This window comes from Peromyscus californicus, unplaced genomic scaffold, assembly GCF_007827085.1.
Source record: "Peromyscus californicus insignis strain IS unplaced genomic scaffold, ASM782708v3 Scaffold_4__1_contigs__length_199733344, whole genome shotgun sequence".
Taxonomy (NCBI): domain Eukaryota; kingdom Metazoa; phylum Chordata; class Mammalia; order Rodentia; family Cricetidae; genus Peromyscus; species Peromyscus californicus.
This window is the reverse complement of record NW_026294562.1, coordinates 160,887,208-160,910,085: the sequence shown is the minus strand read 5'-3', so window position 1 is coordinate 160,910,085 and position 22,878 is coordinate 160,887,208. Positions and strand designations below refer to the sequence as shown.

At 51.3% G+C, this 22,878-nt stretch overlaps 1 protein-coding gene and 1 non-coding gene across 2 annotated transcripts; both read right to left on the bottom strand.

Moving 5' to 3' along the window:
- Positions 1-2,093: 2,093 nt before the first annotated feature.
- Positions 2,094-9,585, bottom strand: Lrfn3 (leucine rich repeat and fibronectin type III domain containing 3). The gene is made up of 3 exons (XM_052761797.1): positions 8,466-9,585; positions 5,990-7,420; positions 2,094-2,713 (listed from the first exon to the last, which is right to left on the bottom strand). The coding sequence occupies exons 2-3, from the start codon at positions 7,402-7,404 to the stop codon at positions 2,248-2,250; spliced, it is 1,881 nt and encodes a 626-aa protein (XP_052617757.1). The 5' UTR covers positions 7,405-7,420; positions 8,466-9,585; the 3' UTR covers positions 2,094-2,247.
- On the bottom strand, positions 3,380-3,564 carry LOC128095897 (U2 spliceosomal RNA). Its single transcript, XR_008213489.1, has one exon. It is a non-coding gene; the product is annotated as a U2 spliceosomal RNA (small nuclear RNA).
- Positions 9,586-22,878: the final 13,293 nt, after the last annotated feature.

The following is a 22,878-nucleotide window of genomic DNA, read 5'->3' as shown; positions in this document are numbered from 1 at the left end:
TTCCATGTGCATGGGATGCTGTTCCCACCCCTTGCTAGTTATCTCCTGCCAGAGTGACCTCCAGGCCTCAGGTGGAGTCAAGTCCAGAGTTGCACAGTTCCACATCTCCCACGTGTACTCCCTGATTCACACTCATCCTGTTTAACAGGGCAGGACCAGGAAAGTTTAGGAACGGTGCTCTCTGGCTCCCCCTCAAGGTGGGAATGGGTATTTCCCAGTTGGCACTGAGCCAGCCCTCCATTTGTTCCGTTCCCATTGCCCAACACCTATGCCCTCACTCTGGCTGATAACCTCACGAGATCTTAGCCACTCAAGGGTAACACAATGACAAAGTGACCTCTGGATGCTGCAGAACCGGGGAGCCAGCTTGGGCGCCATGTTTCCATGGCTAAGAGTGGACATTGTGAAGGTCTCAAGTCCCACCATGAAAACGGGCTCTGTTGTCTCACCAGAACATTCTTTGCACCAAACCATGAGAATTCAAGTTTAGCCTCGGGCTGTCTTCGCCCTGTGCCTCACATCACCTTACCCTAGATGACTAATTCCTCCATGGCCCCACCTCCTGCTACCAGAAAATCTACTTGCTCAGGGGATGCTATTGCTACTGACCGAATTCCTGGATCTCTAACAACCCCTGGCCTTTCCCAGGCCCGTGTCTGATCCTATAAACTTCCAGGACCATTGCGGGGTCTGGGGCTCAGGAAAGACACGAGGCCAGCGTTCTGACTCACCCTGAACGGGGCTCACTCCCTGTCCACATTCACTCGTATCTGACAACATGGCACCTGTCTCACCCCTCCCCCTCACTGCTCTTGCTGGGGCCTCTGCGACCTTTCTGTCAGTAAACACAAAGGCTACTTGGGACACGCTTCACCTTTTCCTCCTTCTGAAGCTGGTATATGGTTTCTGTCTCTTCTGTAAATACAGAAACCTCAAGGGTTCAATCTTGGGACCCCTCCCAGCATCTTATTTTTAGGGTGGGGGCAGGGTTTCATGTTGTGGCTTCAGTCTGCCTTTGGACTTGGAATCAGTCCTCTTGACTGGGTGCGAGGATTGTAGGTGTGAGCCACAATATCTGCAAAGCCCTGGTTTCTATGCCTGGCTCTGACCTCTAGCCATATCTCTTCCCTACCAGCTAGCCATGCCCTGGTCCCCACATCTGCAGAGTGCCACACTGGCCACCCCTCTCCGCTGTGTCCTGGCCCCTGGTCCTCCAGGGCAGCCTGGAGAACTTTCCACTGGCCAGAGCTGGAGCTTCACTCAGTATACTTCCCTCCCTCACGGTCTTTGAGCTCTGTAATCCATCTACTGTCTCCTGAACGGCTCTGCCACCCGTTCCTTCTCTTTTCTCCCAACCCACCCTTCCCTGGTCCAAGTTTCCTGACCCACCCAGACACCTACATTGCCCCCCCAACCAGCACTAGCTTGATCCCCCTTCCTCAAGCAACACTAGAAAGACCTCCTAAAGCCCAAGCCTAATCGGTCCCTTCCTCCCCCCCCCCCCCCCCTGCACAGAATACTCCATAGCTACCCATCACCATCAGGACTGAGCAACTCACTGTGAAGGTCCTGACCCCTCCCACCTCACCTCCACCATAGCAACTCAGTGCCTGGTAACACCTGACCTTTGTTAATGCTGCGCCCTCCACCTGGATCCTCACCGTCTGCTCTTTGCTTAAGATCTCCTTCAGATATGCTACTCAGATCACATCCCTCCTCTTCCAGGAAGCCTTCCCTGAACTATACTCCAGGCTGAGCCAGGCACCTCATCCAGGGTACACAGTCCCTTGGGCTTTCCTCATCCCTGTCTAGTTCTAGAGTATGGCTATCTGAAGACGTGCTTCCTGCAAGACTGAGGGCAGGGCAGCCTGGATCACTGAGTCCCCACCACAAGTCACAGCTCAGCACAGTTCCCAGAACATCTGCTGCCTGAATGGATGACTATAAATGACTGTCCTCGGTCCCTCTGCAGAGACCCCAGGCTGAACTACAGGAAGTGTCTTTCCTCAGAGGAGGCATTCCTCAGCCCCCAGCCCCCCACAGTACCCCTCAGTCCCCACAGACAGAGACAAGGGCAAGGGCACAGCCCAAGCTTAGAAAAATAGGACTTTCTTGTTGTGCCCCGACACCCTCCCCACCAGAGTTTTAAAAACTGTGAGCAATTTGGTGAGTCTGAGGCCAGGTCCCGAGGGGTGTCTGGATCCTGCTGTCCCCGGGGCCAGAGGATCCACAGAGGTGGGCCCCCGGCTAGGGTCCCGCAGGTTCGTGGCTGGGTCCCCAGGGTTCACAGTCCAGTTGGACCACAGTATGGGCCCTGGGCGCAGCAGGCTCTGGGGCAGGTGCGCTGGGCACTGGGCCGAGGGCTCCATTGGTCTGGGAGCAAACACTGCTGACAGGCGCTGTGGCCTTGGCCTTGCCAGGTGGCTGGCCACCGTGCACCTTGTAGCGTAGAAGCAACACAAAGATGAAGACCAGAACTGACGCCACGATGACGCCTCCCAACGCGATGATCATAGTGCCGCCCAGGAAGGGTGCGTGGGGTGCAGCGCATGGTCGCAGTGCGGGCTCCGTGGAGAACCGAGCGCAGCCTACTGGCCGAGTGGCCGTCAGTCCGGTGACACTGTCCTCATAGACCGCAAGCACACACAGGTCATAGGTGCGGCCTGACGCCAGGTCGGTCAACAGGAACGAGCGACTGTCTGCCGGGATCATCCTGGGGGAGGGCAACGGGTGGTGTCAGCACTGTGGTTACCCAGTACCCATGCTCCCGCTGCCCTCACCAGTGCCTCCCTCCAGCTAAATTCCCTGAAGTCCCCTCTGGCCAGCACCCCGGCTTCTTTTGCTGAACTGACACCTAACATATCCATCCAGTGGGCTAGCCAATTTCACTCTCCCCCTCGACACCCAAGTTCCCTAACAATAGCTCACCTGTGGATGCCATACCCTACTTCCCTGCAGCCCGAGATCCTCCGTTCCTCTTCCAGAGATTTTTTCCCTGATTGTTCTTTTCCAGGAGCCCCTAACGTCGCCCAAGCCCTCCGCCCTATTATCGCCTAGCCTCCTGCCCTCATCTGCCAAGCCTTCAAAGTTCTCTCCCAGCCCCTGCCAGACACATCTCCGGTTCACTGTCCCACTTTACTCCAACCCTGTCTGATTTCTACCCCCTACCTACCTCCCAGACTCTTGCTATGTAGCCAAGGCTGGCCCATATCTTGTGTAGGGTCCTCCTCAGCCTCCAGAGTGCTGGAAATAGAATCATTTAACACTGCACCTGACCAATATCCCCCTTTTTTTCTAGCCTCCCAGACAGCTTTCCTTCAGATTCTCTCCCGACTTCTTTCTGGTCCCTGTTTGGCTTTTGTTTGTCTTACACCCTTGAGGGTGTACCACTTCTGGAGTGCTACAACACCATCAGTGTGTGGAGTGCGTACAGCAAGCTGCTACCCCATCTCCCGCCTCCAAAGACTCCACTGAATTTATTGTTCTCGGATAGAGGACGTATCAGGTATTAATCTGTAAGAGCAGACGCTACACTTGATCTTAGCTGGAAGGCCGGGAAGCAATTGCTCGTTCATTTCAAGACAGGGTTTCACGCAACTTAGCTAAGGCTTGACATGTAGCTAAGGCTAGCCTTGAACTCTTTATGCTTCTCCCTCCAACTCTGAGACCTGGTGTGACAGGCACGCATCCCACACCTGGCTGCCTGACTTCTTTCCAGCTGCTAATTTCCCTCGTCCAGCTGCTTCACACCTCCCTGGCGCGCAGCTGAACCCCTCATCCTAACCACTTGGTTCCGCTGCACCTCTGGTGCCTCGTTTCCTGCTAGCTTGCCAACGAATTTCCCCCTAGCCTCATTGCCTTATTATGACCATCATCATCTGTAGTGCTTTCCAGTGAGCCCTCGAGCGAAGCACCGTCTCAGACTCCCTTTCTGCCTACTGCTTTCTTTCTTTCTAGGTCCATCTCTTTGTCCTCTTTTACCTCAGTTTCCTGGTTTCTGTCTAGCCTTACCTTTGTGTATGCGGCACCTGTGTGTGTGTGTGTGTGTGTGTGTGTGTGTGTGTGTGTGTGTGTGGTGTGAGTGCGGAGTCAGGCTTTGGCTATGCAGCTCCCAGGCTGACCTGAACTCTCAATGCCCCTGCCTCAGCCTCTCCAGGACTGAGACTGAGGTGTGAGTCACTATACCTGCTTTCATTTCTTCTGTCCTTCCTACCCAATTCCACCGTTTCTTTTTGTCTTGGTGCCCTGACGGACTGGGCTAGTTTTAGATTCTGTTTTACTCCTTTTAGGAGAGCAACACAAGGAACCTCCCACAGTGACCTGTGGGAGGGTGGCTGTCTCTAGTCTGTCCTGCCCCCCACCAGGCAAAGTGGCCCACCTTCCATGTCATCTCTTCAATAGTGTCTCAAAAAAAAGGAGTGGAAAAGCCATGTGTATGGCCCACAGTTGGGGAGGTGAAGGCAGAAGGGCTGGGAGTTCAATGCCATCCTTGGCTTACATGGCCAGTTCGAGGCCAGCCAGGGCTGCATGAGATCTAGTCTCAAAAGAAAGAGAGAGACAGGGAGAGGGAGGGGGGAGGGGGATGGAGACAGAAAGAGTGGGAAGTAGGATTGAGAAGATGAGATCTTGAAGTGTGGCTGGGAGAGGAAGGGAGCCAGGCACTGGATTTACAAGGCGCTAACCAGCCAGTTCTTACAGTCAGTTTGGGGCTGTCTGTACTCTTGACCCAGCCTGGCATTGGGGACAGGGAGTCACCCACAGTTGCCCACACATGGTCAGACTCTGATGAGCAGTGTCAGCCACCACTTCTCCGCACTCGTGGTCACAGCAGATGGACAAAGAGCTATCTGGCTTGGGGACAGAAGCTCTACTGACTGGCCTTTTGGAGTGTGTAAACTTCAGGCTTCATGGTTGCAGTTACAGAAGGAAGGCAGGAGCCCTCAGAATGGGCATTCTACCCACATAGCAAGCCGACTAGATTTTGCTTTTGGGTTTTGAGACAAGATCTCATATATGAGGCCCTCGAACATGCTATCATCTTCCTGTCTCAAGCCCTTGAGAGCTGGGAAGACAGACGGGCATGCATTGACACGTCTGACCTAGCTTAGATTTGATTTAGCAAACCAAAAATTAGGACGTTACTGTTACAAGCACTTTGACACACAGGGCTCATACTGCACGAACCCAAGGCCTTGACTCTGTTTGACCTCCCACCCCCAATTTCCCACTTAACCTCTGCTCTCAATTCCTCGGGTTACCCCATTTGGCTTTCTCAGCCAGCCGCACATTTCTGCCCATTCTCTCCTCTCTCCCTTCCTCTCTTCTCCCTCCTCTCCTCTTCTTCCCACCCACCCCTCTCTGAGACACTGCTTACTAGATATCTCTGGCCGGCTTCAAACTCTCTATGTAGACCAGGCTGGCCTTGAATTTGTCACAATCCTGCCTCAACCTCTTGCTGATGACATTCCCCCATGGTAGCCTCCCTTGAAAAACCAAACTTCCTGCAGAAATTTGTTTTTAGCCTCCCATTCCTCCCACAGCCTCATTAACTTCTCTTTTCAGGGCTGGGCCCAGACCTCAGGGCCGCAGCTCGCTAAGCACTCTGTCTGAGCTGCACTCAACCCCACTAGCCATTCACATTTTATTCTTCTGGCCTGATTTTTTTCCTCGCTGCCTGATTTCGTTGTTTTCATTGCCTTATTTCTTTCTATCTCTGCAGCCTGATTTTTTTTTTTTAATTGTCGTTGATTGAGAGCGTTAGCTTGCTGTCTGGCCACTTTTGTCTCGCTCCCCTTCACCACATCTGTCCTATTTCTCTTACCCTTTCTGCCCAACTCTGGTCGCCATTGCTGCCTGATTTTGTTTGCCTTCACTTTCTGATTTCCTTTGCAACCCACAGCATTATTTCTCTGCTGTGGTTCACTACGGGATGCTCCTGGGTGGACTCACTATGCCCCCCACCCACTCGCCCACTGCCAGGTCCCCGCACCTGTAGACAAGGATGTCGTCTGCCGAGCTGTTGTATTGGATCTGGTACATGCGGATGCCCGGGACAGGCCTCTGATCTGGCCACTGGACAAGAGCAGCTGTGGCCCCATGCTCAGTCACCTGGACGCCACGGTCAGTAGGGGCCACGGTGTCCGCCACTTTGGCGGAGGCTGAGGCAGCAGAGGGCGGGGTGAGGGCATCAGGATCCCCGTCCCGCGGGGGGTCACAGCTGGTGCTATTGGCTAGCTGGGGAGGTGGAGGGGGCCCCACGGTCAGCTCAACAGCAGCGGTGGCCTCACCAGCGGCATTGGCTGCAATGCAGGTGAAGATGCCACCGTCTCCCGGCTCAGTGACCAGTAACTCCAGAGTCCCATTAGGGAAGGCACGAGCGCGGCTGGAGTTGCCCAGCAGCCGACCCTGGGGTGACACCCAACGCACTCGTGGCTCTGGGTCCCCTACTGCCCGACATCGCAGGGCAGCTGGCCGACCAGCAGGCACTGCCAGGGGAGGTGAGCGGTGGGTCACCACTGGCGGCTCACACACAAACTCCTCCTCACCCACAGCCCAGAAGTAGCGGCCCCCTAGAGCCGGTGGCGAGGCACAGGCCTCGAGGTCGTCTTCCCGAGCCAGGCGCCGCAGCCATACCAGCTCACAGTTGCAATGGAGAGGGTTTCCCCCAAAGGCCAGCACCAGGGCAGAGGCCGGCGAGCCTCGGGGCCGGGCAAGCAGTGGCAGACGGGAGAAGAGTGGGTCGGGTGGGATGGTAGTCAGGCGGTTGGAGGTCATGTCCAGCCGTGCCAGCTTGTGCAGGCGGGAAAAGGCTCCGGCAGGCACTGAAGCCAGCAAATTGTGGTCAAGGCCCAACGTGTTGACGTTGCCCAGGCGACCCAAAGCCTCCCAGGGCAGCTGCTCAAGGTTATTATAAGAGAGGTCGAGGTCCTCCAGGGTCTCGGCACAGTCGTCCAGGGCACCAGCTGCCAGGGCTGCCAGCTGGTTGTTGCTCAAGATGAGGTGGCGCAAGTTGACTAGGCCACGAAGCTGACCCTCGCCCAGCGAGGTCAGTCTATTGCCATCTAGGTGCAGGGCACGCAGGGCACGGAGGTCGGCGAAGGCGCCAGCTGCCACGTGGCGGATGGTGTTTCTAGACAGGCTCAGATGCAGCAGACCTGTCATGTTGGCCAGGTCACGGCGACGCACTGCCGCGATGAAGTTGTCTGCCAGGCGCAGCTCTGCCGCTCGGCGATCCAGGGAGGGCGGCACGAACAGGAGGCCCGCCCCTGGGCACAACACGCTTAGGGGCAGCGACTGGGTCTGGCAGCGACAGCGGCGGGGACAAGGGCTGGATGTGGCCGGCTGGGGTGGAGATGAGGCAGGGGCCAGCGGTAGCAGGCAAAGGAGCAGTGGGAGGACAGCCATCGCGGGCAGGGGTGGCCTGTAGAAAAGAAGGGAGAGGTTGGGGTGATCCCAAACTGGGAGAGATGGTCATAACATGCCCAGAGAGGTCGGGAGGATCAGAGGAAGGAGGGATCAGAGATGTGTCATGAAGGCACAGAGGGTCAAGAATGAGCAATGATGGTCAGAACGCTGGTTGGAGATGGGCACAGGTGGGCAGAGAACGGAACAGCTGGGCAAGGTGGAGAGAAGGTAAGCCACAGGGAAGAGGTGGGAGGTGGCAAGGGTACTCAGAGGAGGTCAGGCATGACCAAAGAGGAAAGGTGAGCAAAGAGAGGCTAGAGGCGGTCCCTCTAGGGCTGGACAAAGGGAGACAAAAGAGTTCTGACCTGGTCAAAAGCCAGTGAGATAACCAGAGAGAGGAGAAAGGACAGACATGGCAGAATCAGTAGGGGACAACTGGTCAGAGAAACGGACATGGAGAGAAGTGACAGGGAGAAAGGCAGCCAAGGTGGAAACGGTCAGAGATGTGGGTAGACCGGGAGTTAGGGTCGGGGTAGGGGGAAGACGGACAGATGAAGCTGGCAGGAGAGAAGGATGGGGTAGCTGGGGGAAGGGTCAGATATGGCTCGTGATGGCCACAGACCCAGCCTAGGAGCCAGAGATGGGCAAGGGGCGAGAAAGCCAATGACCAGAGAGACAAGCAGTGTCAGAAGTGCAGAGAAGCTGTGGGCAGAGCAGCCGGAGGAAGGGCTATGGGCAGGTGTGTCAAAGCTGGTCACTGAGAGGAGAGGTGGAGAGAGGGGACCAGAGAGGGCAGGTGCGGGCCAGAGGATGCTGGGTGGCCGGACAGTGAGAAACTAGGAGGGTGGTGGCATCAGAGACCTGGCATGCCGTCAGCTGGCCAAGGAGGTCAGAGAGGGGCAGAGCGTATCGGAGGCATACACTCATGGGACAGACTTTTCCCAAGGAAAACCCCTAAAAATGCCACAGGGCACCTAGTCCTCACCTACTTCCACCTGTAGCCCAAGCAACCCCACCCCACCCCAACTCCCTTCCACCATGAATGGCTCTCAAAGGCTTACCTGAGCTGGAAGCCACCCCAAGGAGCAGAGTCCTCAGGCTCCAGGGGGGTGAGAGGTCAGAACTCCGGAGGGGGCATCTGGTTAAGCCTCTCCTGCCTCCAGGGCTCTGTGGAGGAACTGTCGTGTCTCAGCTCAAATCCTTGGTTATGGAGTCTCCAAACTTGATTCTCGGGGTCCCGTGCCACTAAAATTGGGCCTCTAGGGTCCAGTTTTAGAGACCAAGTCTCCAGCGGTTGTTTAGGATCAGGCTGTCTCAGCACCAGGCTTGAGGTACCAAACAGCCAGATGGAGAAGTTTAGGGTCTGAGTTCCAAGTCCAGTCCTAGAATCCGATATTGGGATGCTGTTCAGATACTAGGGTGCTGAGTCAAGATTTGGAGGTCTCTAGCCCCAATTTCAGCACTCAGATCTGCAGCAAGGACTTCAGGCCCCTCGGAATTCCATGGTTCAGATCTTGGAATTGAAGGCCTAAATCCCAGGGTTTAGTTCCTAAAATAGTGGGGTCCCTGGTATAGGTTTGGGAATTCGCTCCCAGATGTCAAGATATCAGCCAGACAATTCAGAGTTCAGCTCCAAATTTGGGGGCTTAGGTGCCAAATCTTGGGGTTCCAGCTCCAAATTTTGGGGTCCATGTTCCAAAACCATGGGGTTCAGTTTCCAAATCTTGGGGTCCCAGGGACGGATGTCGGGATTCCAGCCCCAGATATTGAGGTTCAAGGTCCAGATCTTAGGGTTCCACGGCAGGATGTCAGGGTGCTGATCTCAGATCAGGGTCCCACGCTCGGGGGTTTCAGAATCTCTGGATCCGATCCGGCTGCAAGCGCCCCCCGATGTCGGGGTGCCGGCCCAGGGTTTGGGACAGCAGCGACGCAGCTGGATTGGTGGCCTGCGGAGGGAACTGGCCCAGAAAGAGGGGATCTGCTGCGGCGGGTAGGGGGGCAGACGGGCAGCTCTAGGGCCGGGGTGGGGCGAGGCCTGGGCGCGGACAGACGGACAGACAGACAGGGCCACGCGGGGACCCGGGCACCGCAACGCAGGCGGGGGCGCAGGGGGGAGGGGCCGCGCTCAGAGACCCCTCCCCCGCCGGGGCCGGGGCGGGGGCCGGGCGGGGGCCGGGCAGGCGGGCCGGGTCCGGGTGCTCCCGCGGCCTCCTCGCCGGGAACCCAGGGCCGTGCGCGTTCTCGCACTTAAAGGCGCAGGCCCTGCGCGCGCCCGCGCTTAAAGGCGTAGGCAGCCCCCCTCCTCCCTCCTCCCTCCTCCCTTCTCCCTCCTCTCAAAGGCGCGCCCCTAACACCACCTACCATGGAGTCGCCCTGGAGCTGCTGGGAATAAGAATATCCCTGAATAAAGACAGAGACACTGAGGCAAAGAGAACAGATAGAGACTGAAAATATGGATAGGCTTAGACTGAGAGCCTGGAGTAGAATGGGGGACACAGAAATACATTGAAGGAGAGAGGTGGATACACAGAGGCAGTGAGAGACTCAGAAACAGACACGAGAGGCAAGGACAAGTCAGAGGCATGCTGTCTGTCTGTCTATCCATCCATCTATCTAATCTCTCTCTATCCCCCCACCCACATATGCAGCCCTGAGCAACTCAGTGTCCAGTACCCATTCATATCCTTGTACATAGCCCTCCGAGTCCTTAGATGCCCACGCATCTGCCTCCCCGCCCTCTATTTCAGCACCACCTTCGCAGGAAGCCTTCTTATCCGGGTTCTGTCCAGTAACAGGTTTGTTCTTTTAGGCAAGAGGGGATCGTTTCACTGGTTGGAAGGAGGAAAGTTGACACTGAGAACCGTGTCTTCTGGGATGAGGAACAGAGTTCAAGACACACTGACCAGAGGTTCTGTAGAGGGGAGGGAGAGAAGACAGGAAATGGGTCAGAGTCAGGAGGGGGGACAGGCTGACCCAGAGAAGTGTGTCTGTTGTCTTCTCTTGTTTCTCTCCACTCCCACAGAAGACCCTGGCCGGATTTGTGCCAACACATAACTCGAGAGGAGAGGTGTGGGGGAACAGGAGAAGCAGAGGTGGGTGGTTCCACCCTCTTCTGGCAGGTGGTATGAAAGGAAGGGGGGTATGGGTGACGGCCCAGAAGCCTAGTCTGGGAACCTGCCGTAAGCATGTGGGGAGCATGGTCTCCCAGAAGCTCTGTTGCAAAAGGAGACACACACAACCTGGGTGCCCTGAGGTGGGCACAGAGCTAGAAAGCCATCTGAGCAGCGGCGTAAGTAGCGTGACCTTGGAGGTGGCATGTGGATGTCCATCCACCCTGGCATTTCCCAACTCTGCTGAAGGTTTCAGAATTCACTTTTGGCTCCTTCTACTTATGTCTATTAAAAAATTGTAGCTAAAATTAACTCAGCCCTAGGGCCCACCTTTCCAGATGATTAGCAAAGTTCGTCAGCTCTCCTGGCCCAGCACAGTGGATACTGAACACTCAAAAGCCCAGGAAGAGGCCACAGAAGTTAGAAACACTGCTGAAATGCTGGGATTTCGGAAGACATGGGGGCCATCCCGAGAGTGGGAGAATTCAGTGGTACTGGTAGAGTTGGGGATTGATGACAGGAAACTGAGGTAGGGAAAAGGGAAGAGTTCCGTAGGGGAGAGAAACGGTATAGAAGAGCTTTGGTGGGCATGAGGTTACCTTTCTGGCCAGCTAGGGCTCAGCTCTGCTGAAGAACTTTACGGAACCTTCCGAACACATCAGGACCGCAGAGCTAATGCGGCTGTTCCGGGGACCGCATTTGGAGGCTCGCTGAAATAAACCCAGGGCATCTGAATGTGCAGGGAACTGTCCACCACAGCTTTGTTGAAGCCTGGTGGGTAAAGGAGATGTAGCAGTCCACATATGCTGGAAACAGGGAGGCAGAGGCAAGGACGCTGTTATCATTTGGCCATTGTCACACTAGTTAACGCTCGCAATGGCCAGTTTTCACTGACAGTCTGGCTGGATTTAGACATGCTCATGAGAGGCTGGAGAGATGGCTCAGTGGTTAAGAGCACTTGCTGCTTTTGCAGAGGACTGTGGTTGGGTTCCCAGCGCCCACAAGGTGGCTTGCAACCATTTGTGACTCTAGTCCCAGACATTGGATGTCCTCTCCTGCCCTCTGCAGGCACCAGGCATGCACATGGTGCACATACATACATCTAGGCAAAACACTCACGTAAAAATAAAAAAATAGGGGCTGGAGAGATGGCTCAGAGGTTAAGAACACTGGCTGTTCTTTCAGAGGACCTGAGTTCAATTCCCAGCACCCACATGGTGGCTCACAACCATCTGGAATGAGATCTGGCGCCCTCTTCTGGCCTGCAAGGACACATGCAAACAGAACACTGTATACATAATAAATAAATAAATCTTAAAAAAAAAAAAGAAAAAGAAAAAAAATAAATAAAAAAATAAGGGGCTGGAGAAATGGCGCAGCAGTTAAGAGCATTGGCTGCTCTTCCAAAGCACCCAGGTTTGAATCCCAGCACTCACATGGCAGCTGCAGCACCAAGGGATCAGATGCCTTTGTCCAGTCTCTGCAGATACTACATGCACATAGTGCACAGATGTATACACATACAGGCAAAATACACATACACATAAAAAATAAAGAAAATGTATTTGTAAAAATAAAAATAAATCTTTAAACAAAAAATTCCTAGGAGCCAGGTGGAAGGGCACAGACCTGCAATCCCAGCACTCAGGAGACTGAGGCAGGAAGACCACTGGTTTGAAGCCTGGACCTCATAAATCCTGACTCAAAAAAAAAAAGAAAGAAAGAAAGAAAGAAAGAAAGAAAGAAAGAAAGAAAGAAAGAAAGAAAGAAAGAAAAAGAGAGAAAGAAAGAAAGAAAGAAAGAAAGAAAGAAAGAAAAAGAGAGAAAGAAAGAAAGAAAGAAAGAAAGAAAAAGAGAGAAAGAAAGAAAGAAAGAAAGAAAGAAAGAAAGAAAGAAAGAAAGAAAGAAAGAAAGAAAGAAAAAGAAAAGCCAGGCGGTGGTGGCACACACCTTTAGTCCCAGCACTTGGATCCCAGGAAGGTCTCTTTTAGTTCAAGGCAAGCCTGGTCTACTTGTCAGGTTCTAGGACAGTCAGAGGTAGAGGAAGAAGAGGAGGAGGAGGAGGAGGAGGAAGAGGACAAAAATAAGATAACATAAAGAAATGTAGCTAGCTATGGTGGCGCACATCTCTGATTCCAACACTTGAGAGTCTGAGGCAAGAGGACTGTTGTAAGTTCAAGGCCAGCCTGAGCAACAGAGTGACTCCCAGGCCACCTGGAGACCCTGTCTTAAAAAGAGTCACTAAGAGGTTGAGTTAGTGTGTTGGTGACCATCCAGCTTCATGAGTGGTCCCATCCACTCATGAAGATGGTGGAGCTGTGAGAGGTGAGGCCTGATTGGAGGAACAGGGTCCCTGGGAGCCTGCATGGGGGCTGCGTCTTCCCTTCTTGCTGTAGCTCTGAAGTTTCCTGTCTTCTGCAATTGTGAGCTGTTTCTCTTGGTTCCTGTCAGTGTTCCTTTACCATGATGTTCTGCTGAGACACAGGGGGCCAAAATACTGCACGCTTTAAGACCATGAGCCAGGCCGGGCGGTGGTGGTGCACGCCTTTAATCCCAGCACTCAGGAGGCAGAGCCAGGCGGATCTCTGTGAGTTCGAGGCCAGTCTGGTCTACAGAGAGAGTTCCAGGAAAGGCGCAGAAACTACACAGAAAAACCCTGTCTCGAAAAACAAAACAAACAAACAAAAAAAGACCTTGAGCCGGGCGGTGGTGGCGCACGCCTTTAATCCCAGCACTCGGGAGGCAGAGCCAGGCGGATCTCTGTGAGTTCGAGGCCAGCCTGGTCTCCAAAGCGAGTTCCAGGAAAAGGCGCAAAGCTACACAGAGAAACCCTGTCTCGAAAAACCAAAAAAAAAAAAAAAAAAAAAAAAAAAAGACCTTGAGCCAGATTGAGTCTTTCCACTGAGTTTATTTTGTTTTAAAAGATTTATTTTTATTTTACATGTACAAGTCTTTCCTGTGCATGTACGCGCGCGTGCGCGTATGTATGTGTGTGTGTGTGTGTGTGTGTGTGTGTGTGTGTGTGTGTGTGTGTGTATGTGTACAAACCACTTATTTGCTTTAGATCCTTTGGAACTGGAGCTGCAGATGGTTGTAAGCCGTCATGCTGGGAACAGAACCCAGGTCCTCTGCAAGAGCAGTCAGTGCCTGTAACAGCTGAGTCATCTCTGTTGCATGTTGATTTTATTATTTGTGTGTGTGTGTGTGTGTGTGTGTGTGTGTGTGTGTGTGTGTGTGTACATGCACACATGAATTTGCAAGCATGTGTGCATGTGTGTGACCTGTAGAAGCCAAAGAAGAATGTTGAATCCCCTGGAGCTGGCGTTTCAGGCAATCGGGAGCTGCCTAACCGTTAGGAACACCAAGCGGTTGAGTAGACAAGGAGAAGGTGCTGAAGCTGGGAAAGGCACCTGAGTCGAGCGAGCCGGTCACTGGGGCCTGTTGTTGTAGGCTGAATCTCGCCTTCTTCCTTCAAGCACTTGGTGCTCTGCAGTGCTGGGCCGTCTCTGCTGGCCATGGTATTTCTGCTCTTCAGTTGCCTTTTTCAAGTGTGGGGTCACTAGAGAGAAAGCTAACTACACAGCAATAAAAGCAGTGACCTGGACAGCTCAGGTCCTGCCTTTGAATGAACTAATGCCCCACAGAGAGAAGCTGTATCTTCAGACAGCCGGAGTGGTCAGGCAGGCCTGGGAGAAGCCTGACTCAGGAAGGACTGAACGTAGGATGAGGAAGCCCACCCAGGTCACGGTGGACAGGGCTGTGACAGAGAAAGCAAGGGACAACAATGAGGCCTGTGGTGACAAAGCACAGGCCAGAACGGTCCAGACTGTGACTAGGGAAGCAGAGGGGATTGGGGTCCCACAAGCAGAGTGCAGGACTTTCTAAGGCCCCCGAGCCTGGGGGCCTTCCTGGAATCGGGGATCAGTGTGCTGAGATCTAGAGAGGTCTGAGTGAGCAGACTTATGCCGTGAGTGTGCAACTCCCGAGCTTCCATGCCACCGCAGCCTGGGGGTCCCCGAGAGCCTGCATCATATCATGTGGGTCTGCACGTGCTGTAACCCCTCATTAGCTCCTGGAAGGGGATCCTGGTGGGATGGCTGTTTGGGGGACTCTGCTTAATTGCGGCATTTGCTTAATTGCAACATCTGGAGAAGAGGGCAGAAGCAGCGAAACAGCAGAAAGAATGAGGTTAAACTGCAGAGAGCTGAGGAGGCCTTGGGGGAAGGAGACTGCTCGGATCCAAGCACAGTCCAGCGCACACAGAAGTTGTCCCAGTGTGCACAGGCATGCCCAGGGCACACACACACACACACACACATACCAGAAAGCACACCTGTACAGTGTGTACTCTAAAGGCTGTTGGGACATACATGTGCTGACATACATTCAGATATGGGGACACACATAGGTGCATATTCAGACATGAACCCCTGAAACACACAGCCACACATAAAGTACACGAGAGGTCATGTGTGTAAGAACAACACTCCATAGGAAGATTCTTCCCCACCTGTCCCTGCCCATCCCCACCCACTCCACATGAAACACTAAACATCCACACCGGGCAGGGGTGGTAGCACACTCTGGTAATTCCAGCACTTGGGAAGTAGAGGCAAGAGGATCAAGAGTTCAAGGTCATCCTGGTTTGAACAGTACATTCAAAGCCAGTCTGGCTGCAGGAGACCTTGTCTCAGAACACAAAATACAAGGGGCTAGAGATGTAGCTCAGTTGTAGAGTGCTTGCCTAGCGTGTTTGAAGTCCTGGGTTCCATCTCTAGCACCATATATAACCGGATATGGCGGTGCATATCTTAATCTCAGCACTTGGGAGGTAGAGGCAGGAAGATCAGGTTCAAGGACCTCTTCTACCAAATAACTAATTCAAGACCAGTCCAAGCTGCACGAGACCTTGTCTTAAAAAATAAAAAGTGGGCCGGGCGGTGGTGGCGCACGCCTTTAATCCCAGCACTCGGGAGGCAGAGCCAGGAGGATCTCTGTGAGTTCGAGGCCAGCCTGGACTACCAAGTGAGTTCCAGGAAAGGCGCAAAGCTACACAGAGAAACCCTGTCTCGAAAAACCAAAAAAAAAAAAAAAAAAAAAAAGTGTGCACCACCACCGCCCGGCAAGGACACTATTTTATAAGGGGATTTTTGCTCCTTCTGAGTCAGGGTTTTCAGGGAGAAGAGGATATTGTGATTAGTCTCCTATCCCTCGACTAGTACCTACCCACCCAAGATCAGCGGGGTGGGCTCCACTGGAATTAACTTAGCTTTGTAGTTAGCACATGAATCTGGAATGAGATCAGGCCTGAAGATGCTCGCTCCTTCACAGTGGGGTAAAAGAGGGAAGAAGATGGGTTTTCCTCACCCCAGTACTGACCACCCTAAATCAGACCGAGGGGTTCCAGGCAAGTGCCATCTCCTGCAGGGAGACAACAACCCAGTGCCTGGAGTTCCACTTCACAAGGGCGGAAGTCAGTGGTTTCTGCTTTAATAGCTTCCAGCTGGTAGTGGGGATGGAGCCTTCTACAAGCTTATGGAGGAGGGAAATATCAGGTCACCTTTTAGCTAGCAAGCACACACACTTTGATAGAGACCTATTGCATGAAAAGCTGAATACCACAGTGGCAGATCTGCGACTCATTTCACGCATCGACTGCTACTCAAGCTTCATAGATACCAGAGGCCCAAATGGGAAGGGTCAGTGTATCAGTGTCATGCCAGCTGCTGTAACAAACAGTTCCCTGGATTTCAGTGATGTCATACAACATTGTGGGTTTTTTTTTTATTATTTTTTGAACTTTACTTAGTGTGTGTGTGTGTGTGTGTGTGTGTGTGTGTGTGTGTGTGTGTGTGTGCACATATGGGGGCACACATGCTATGGTGCCTGTGTAGAGGTCAGAGAACAAGATTGTGAAGTTGGTTCTTTCATTCTATCTTTTTTTTTCTTTTGATTCAGGGTCTCATTGTGTGGTTCCAGCTGCTCTGGAACTGGTTCTGCAGCCCAGGGTGGCCTGAAACTCATAGAGACCCAGCTGCCTCTGCCTCCCAAGTGCTGGAATTAATAACATGCACCAACATGCCCAGAAAAATTTTGCTTTTCTTTTGATTATATTGGAGATGGAACCCAGGGCCTCACCCAAGCTAGGCATTTGCTAAACCACTATCTACATCCTCAGCTGCTCTTTCTACCACTGTGCAGGCTCCAGGGTTTGAACTCAGGTCACCAGGCTTGCTCAGTCTGAGGGGCCATCTCACCAGAGCAGTGTTTTGTTTCTTATGGGTGTTCTAGGTGTCCTCCACTTGGTGACTCACACACCAGACTCAGTCATGTTGTCACCCCAGTGTTTCCTGGGGCTCAGAATTATTATCCTCCCACCTGGCCAATACAAGGGGACAGGATGGGGAGTTGCCAGTTTCTTGACGTTGTCCAGAAGGGATCTCCTGTCCTCTGAAGGGATCTCCTGTCCTCCAAAGGGATCTCCTGTCCTCCGAAGGGATCTACTGTCCTCCGGCCCATGTGTTATTGTAGAGAACTGGCCACACAGTTAGCTGAGATACAAAGGGAGTTGAGACTGCTCCCAGCTCCCTCTTGGGCACAGGTCTAGAAGCAGAGCATGAGCTAACCATCCCCATGGGCTAGGGGTCTCTTCTTTCATCTGCTGTATCAAGTCCCGTCCAGGGAGAAGTCTCCACTTCCACCCTGACTATCTCTCTGCCTTTGGGCCACATGACCACAAACTCAAGGACAAAAGTGAGCACACTTGATTTCCAGGTGTGTTAGCTACAGGTTTTCTAGTACTGTGACAAAACACCAGACAGAAAGAACCCACCCAAGGAGAGAATTACTTATCTTGGCTTCAGAGCGTCCAGTTCTCCATGACAGAGGACACCACAGAGCAGAATAGCTCATGTTGAAGGTGGATGGCCAGGAAGCAGAGGAACAATGGAACCCTGGCTTCCCCTTCATCCCGTTTTATTCCCCTTTAACTCAGCCTGTGGAATGATGCTCCCCATTCAGAATAGGCCTTCACCCTCAATTACCTCTCTCTGGAAACATCCTCACAGACACATTCAGAAGTGTGTTTCACCAATCTCCTAGGGGCTTCCAAACCCAGTCAAGTTGATGATGGTGATTAACTATTCATGTCTTTAGGGCAACGCTGAGCCATGATGGTTAAGTGTGTACCACACTCCCCACAAGCATTCCATCAGGAATGAGACAGAGGTGAAGGGGAGGCGCCTTCCTGTTGGTGATGGTGGTGATGGGGTGTGATGCAGCAGGAGGAAACCGCCTAGCCCAAAAGGGAATTGGCTTCTAGGCAAGAACACCTCTGCGTGCAGACCTGTGTGATTACGGAATCCTGAAGACTCCAGCTCCCGACACAAACCACTGCTGACCTAACACTAATCAGACATCTGACTGTAGGAATTGAACCCGTGCCGATGATTCAGGTGCTAATTATAAACCTAGGGTGACTGTAAACTTTGTCTTCGGAATGGGGCTAAGTCCCAAAGTTGGAAACAAACAGCACTGATGATTCCCAACTCAGAGATTCATAAGCTAATGACCATCTTGAGTCAACTCATGTTAATGACAGCCTCAATATAATTTAAAGAGGGTCTGAGGGGATGGCTCAGTGGTTAAGGGACTTGCTGTGCGAACATGAGGACCTGGGTTTGGATCTCTACCACACATGCGCCTATAATTCCAATTCTGGCAGGGCAGATGCCGGAGGACCCTGTACACACACACCACAACACACACACACACACACACACACCACAACACACACACACACACACACACACACACACACACACACACACACATTTCATTTATTTTTGTTTTTTTGAGACAGGATTTCTCTGTGTAGTAGTCCTGGTTGTCCTGGAACTCACTCTGTACACCAGGCTGGTCTCAAACTAGAGATCCGCCTGCCTCTGTCTCCCGAGTGCTGGGATTAAAGGCGTGCGCCACCGCCCAGCTCACAATTTCATTTTTTTTTTTTTTTTTTTTTTTTTTTTGGTTTTTTTCGAGACAGGGTTTCTCTGTGTAGCTTTGCGCCTTTCCTGGAACTCACTTGGTAGTCCAGGCTGGCCTCGAACTCACAGAGATCCGCCTGGCTCTGCCTCCCGAGTGCTGGGATTAAAGGCGTGCGCCACCACTGCCCGGCTCACAATTTCATTTTTAAAGAGATAACTTAGAAGGGTAATAAGACATTCATAGTCAAAAGGACACAGACTTGAAAGCCTGAAAGCCTGGGTTCAAATCCGAGCTCTGTCACAGACCAGCTGAATGACTCCGGCCTCTTCTCTGGGCCTCAATTTCACTCCTGTAAAAGGGTTTGATAATAGCTCAAAAGGCCGTTGAGAGGATTAAATTAGCTAATACGTGTAAAGCTCTGAAGCAGTTCTTTGCCACATGAAAAGTGCTTATTCTGTAATAACCAGCCATACAGCCAACAGTTGCTGTCCTGGTTCCATTTAATCCTCAGACCGGGCTCTCCTCCAATTTCATTACTACAACCCCTTCTTGGCTCAGGTTTCGCAGCCTCATCCTCTGGACCGGTTTCCCAGAGGTTCCAGGGCGACTCTCGACTCTCGGTATTCCCAACACTGCCCCCGCCCCGTACTGCTCTCAGCTGGGTTTTCGGACTCTGTCCTTAACTGCTCGTTGCCACCTGGAGGCAGCAACGCACCACGGGGCTCCCGTGAGCGCGGTGAGTTGTGGGACACGTAGTCCTGCCTGTGGGTAAAACGTCGGCTTCGGTGTGGAACGAGAACTACATTTCCCAGAAGGCATCGCGACACCCTCTGCCTCACCTTGCTCTGGCTTCCCCCTTTCAGTGGTTGCCTCCTAACCGCACAACGAGGGTGGGGCGTGGGATGTATAGACTGAGCACCTTGCCCAAGAGGGTGGTGCTGAGCGGGAGGCCTACTGATCCTACTGGACCTTAGCTGTAGAATTAGGGACCGGAAATCTGGTTTAGGAGCTGCAGATGTTAAAGCTGCAGGTTAGCCGGGAGAGGCTAAGGCATCCCTTACTGGAGCAAGGAAAGAAGACCCACACGTTGTAACATTGTAAACACCCCATAGCCAGCTTAGCAGCCACCTCTCTGTGTGTCCAAAGTGTCCCTTGTTAGTTCTGGAGCCTGTTCGTGGCTCTCAGATCTTCAAAAAACAAAAACAAAACCAAAACAAAACCCCCAAACCCTTCCTTTCTTTTCTTTCTCTTTCCAACGTGCCTCCTCACTTTAAAATCCTATTATGGTAATGTTTAGCTATACACAAAAATAGAATTATATAACGATCCTCCAAGTACCCATCTCCCAGCTTCAATTATTATCAACATATGGCCAATCTTGTTTTATTTATTCCGCCTCCCCCACCCAATTAGTTTAAAGCAAATCCCAGACAGCCTATAATTTCATCTATAAATACGTATCTCTAAAATATCAAGTTCTTAAAAAAAGAGAGCACATCTAAACTAACAAAATTTCCTTCATCGTATGGATTGTTTCTAACTTTCTCTGATTGTTTTATGAACTATTAATTGTCGGTTTGTTCTAGAGTCTGTACATCACATTTGTTGGGAGTTTCTTCAAGTCTTTTATCCTATAACAATGTCCCCTCCCTCTCATTCACCTGAGACTGGTTTGATTGGTTACATTTCTTAGTGTCCTTTTTTTCTTTTTCTCTTGTGTACGAATGCTCACATGTTTGTGGGCACCTGTGTGTGTGCACGCATGTGGAAGTCTGAGATTGACTTGAGTCTTGACTTCTTGCTCCTCAGCTGGCGAGAGGCTCCTTTTTCTTCCCATGTTTCCACAATTTTCCCTGTCTATCCTGCCTCACATACCAGTGACTATTGACTGTGGAATATTCCTTTACACTGTGTGAATATATGTCACTGTGATTGGTTTAATAAAGAAGCTGACTGGCCAATAGCTGAACAGAATAAGGTTAAGTAGGAGAGCCAGACCAGGAGAATGCTGGGAGGAAGAAGGACAGAGTCGGGAGTCGCCAGCCAGACGCAGAACGAGTTGGACACACAAAATGGGATAGAGATAAAAGCCATGGGGCAGAATGTAGATTAATAGAAGTGGGTTAATTTAAGTTGTAAGAGCTAGCTAGTAATAAGCTGAGCTATTGACTGAGCATTTACAATTAATATTAAGACTCTGAGTGGTTATTTAAGAGCGACATCAGGACAGGAAAGCTCCACCAACAAGTCCTGATTAAGATATGCTGCCAGGACAAAATATACCCTGGATTTTAAAGATTTAACATGGAAAATAGAGTGGACATGTCTTAATCACTTAAAATGTGGATAACACGTTGAACTGATAGCCTCTTGATATGTTAATGATAAAATATTAGTGACAAGGCTCATGTGGCCCAGGCTAACTTCAGATTCCTTATGCAGCCAAAGATAACTTAAACTTCTGATATTCCTGCCTCTGTCTCTGCGATTATAGGTATAAGGCACTGTGAGTGCCTTGACTTGTGAATGATTAAGTAATCAAAAACAAGTGAAATATCTAATTTAAACTAATTCCATCTGTTTCTCTTATGCTTTAAAAAAGTGTGTGTGTGTGTGTGTGTGTGTGTGTGTGTGTGTGTGTGCGCGCGCCAGTGTATACGTGAGCACACAACTTGCAGGAGCCCTCTATTTTATCGTGTGTGTCCTGGCATTGAACTCAGGTGTCAGGCTTAGCAGGAGACAGCTCCTACTTGCTGAGCCATCTCACTGGCCCTGTATCTTTTACTCTTTTAGACTTTTCATTGTAGCTATTAGATGTTAGATCACAGACCCCCTGGTGCATTTTCTCTCTCGCTCTCTCGCTCTAGCTCTCGCTCTCTCTCTCAGAAACCAGGCCAGGTAGCCCTGGAAAGCAGTTGATAAAGCATCTGTGGCCTTACACTTTCACTCCAGCCAATCTTGAATTACTACTTTTATCAGTGCCGCGTTACTTCTGGCACATAAGCTAGTCCAGACTAGGTTATGTAGTGTGGAGCTTGCCCACCCCTTCTGAAAACCTGTAAGAGTTGGAACCTCCCTTTAACCTCTGGAACAAAATGTTCTTTCTCTTCAAGACCCTTGTCATGTGCTCCATGGCTAAGATCTCTCTTAATACTCTCTACTTCAAGGCCCAATCATGGCTGCTCTGGGCCATGAGGTTCTCTCTCATAAAGTTCATCCGAGGTGCCATTTAGTGTCCACTTTCCTGCTGCAAACCTGCCATTATTTTCTTTTATCCATCACCAGAAACTTCACAGTCACATGAGTCTCTAGGCATAGTAGCTCAGCACTTGGCAAAGGAAGGCAGGAGGATAAGGAGTTTGAGGCCAGCCTGGGCTACAAAATAAGACAGTTTCACAATAAACCAATAACATATGTGCACATACACAATATAATCATGTGTATGTGTATCATATAATAGCTCTCCTACTACAATCAGAAAATGTTCCTGGTCAGTGGTTTTCATGCGAGAGACTGCTAGACCAGTATCATCAGCATCATGTGACACTTAGTTGGAAATGTACATCCCTGACCTACTGAGCCAGCATCCCCAGGGATGGGACCCAGCAGTCTGCATTTTAATACGTCTCCCAAACCATTTCTATTTCAAACTCCTCCCTGGCTTTGCTGAGGAGCTGCTCTCTGAACCCTATCACTTCCCCTCCCCCGCTCCGTCCTCACATCAGCCCCCCTTCGCTTCTCTTGCTTTTTGCCTCAGCCATACAACTTTCTCTGTGCTCTTCATACAATCCCAGCTTGTGGACCTTTGTGATGGACATTTACTATTCTGAGAACACGCAGTGCGTGTGTGTGTGTGTGTGTGTGTGTGTGTGTGTGTGTGTGTGTGTGCAATATATACCTAGTATACATGTGTGGAGGCCACACGTCAGCATCAGGTGTTTTCCTCAGTTACTTCTTTACCTTATTTTTTAAAAAGATTTATTTATTCATTATGTATACAGTGTTCTGCCTGCATATATACCTGAATGCCAGAAGAGGGCACCAGATCTCATTATAGTTGACTGTGAGCCACCATGTGGTTGCTGGGAATTGAACTCAGAACCTCTGGAAGAGCAGCCAGTGCTCTTAACCTCTTGAGCTATCTCTCCAGCCCACCTTATTTTTTTTTTAATATTTTTAGGGAACTGGAGACACGGCTCAGTGGTTAAGAGCAGAGCACCTGGGTTCAATTCCCAGCACCTACATGGCATCTAACAACTGTCTGTAACTCCAAGATCTGACACCCTCACACAGATATACATGTAGGCAAAACACCAATGTACATAAAATAAGAATAAATGATTATTTTAAAAAATATTTGTAAGCATTTTATGTATTT

Bases quoted from the DNA above. Each gene is read 5' to 3' on its own strand.
- Lrfn3 (XM_052761797.1), bottom strand. From the start codon at position 7,404: ATGGCTGTCCTCCCACTGCTCCTTTGCCTGCTACCGCTGGCCCCTGCC. The intron at 2,714-5,989 runs GTGCGGGGACCT...GCCCTCCCCCAG, and splicing joins GACGACATCCTTGTCTACAG to GATGATCCCGGCAGACAGTC.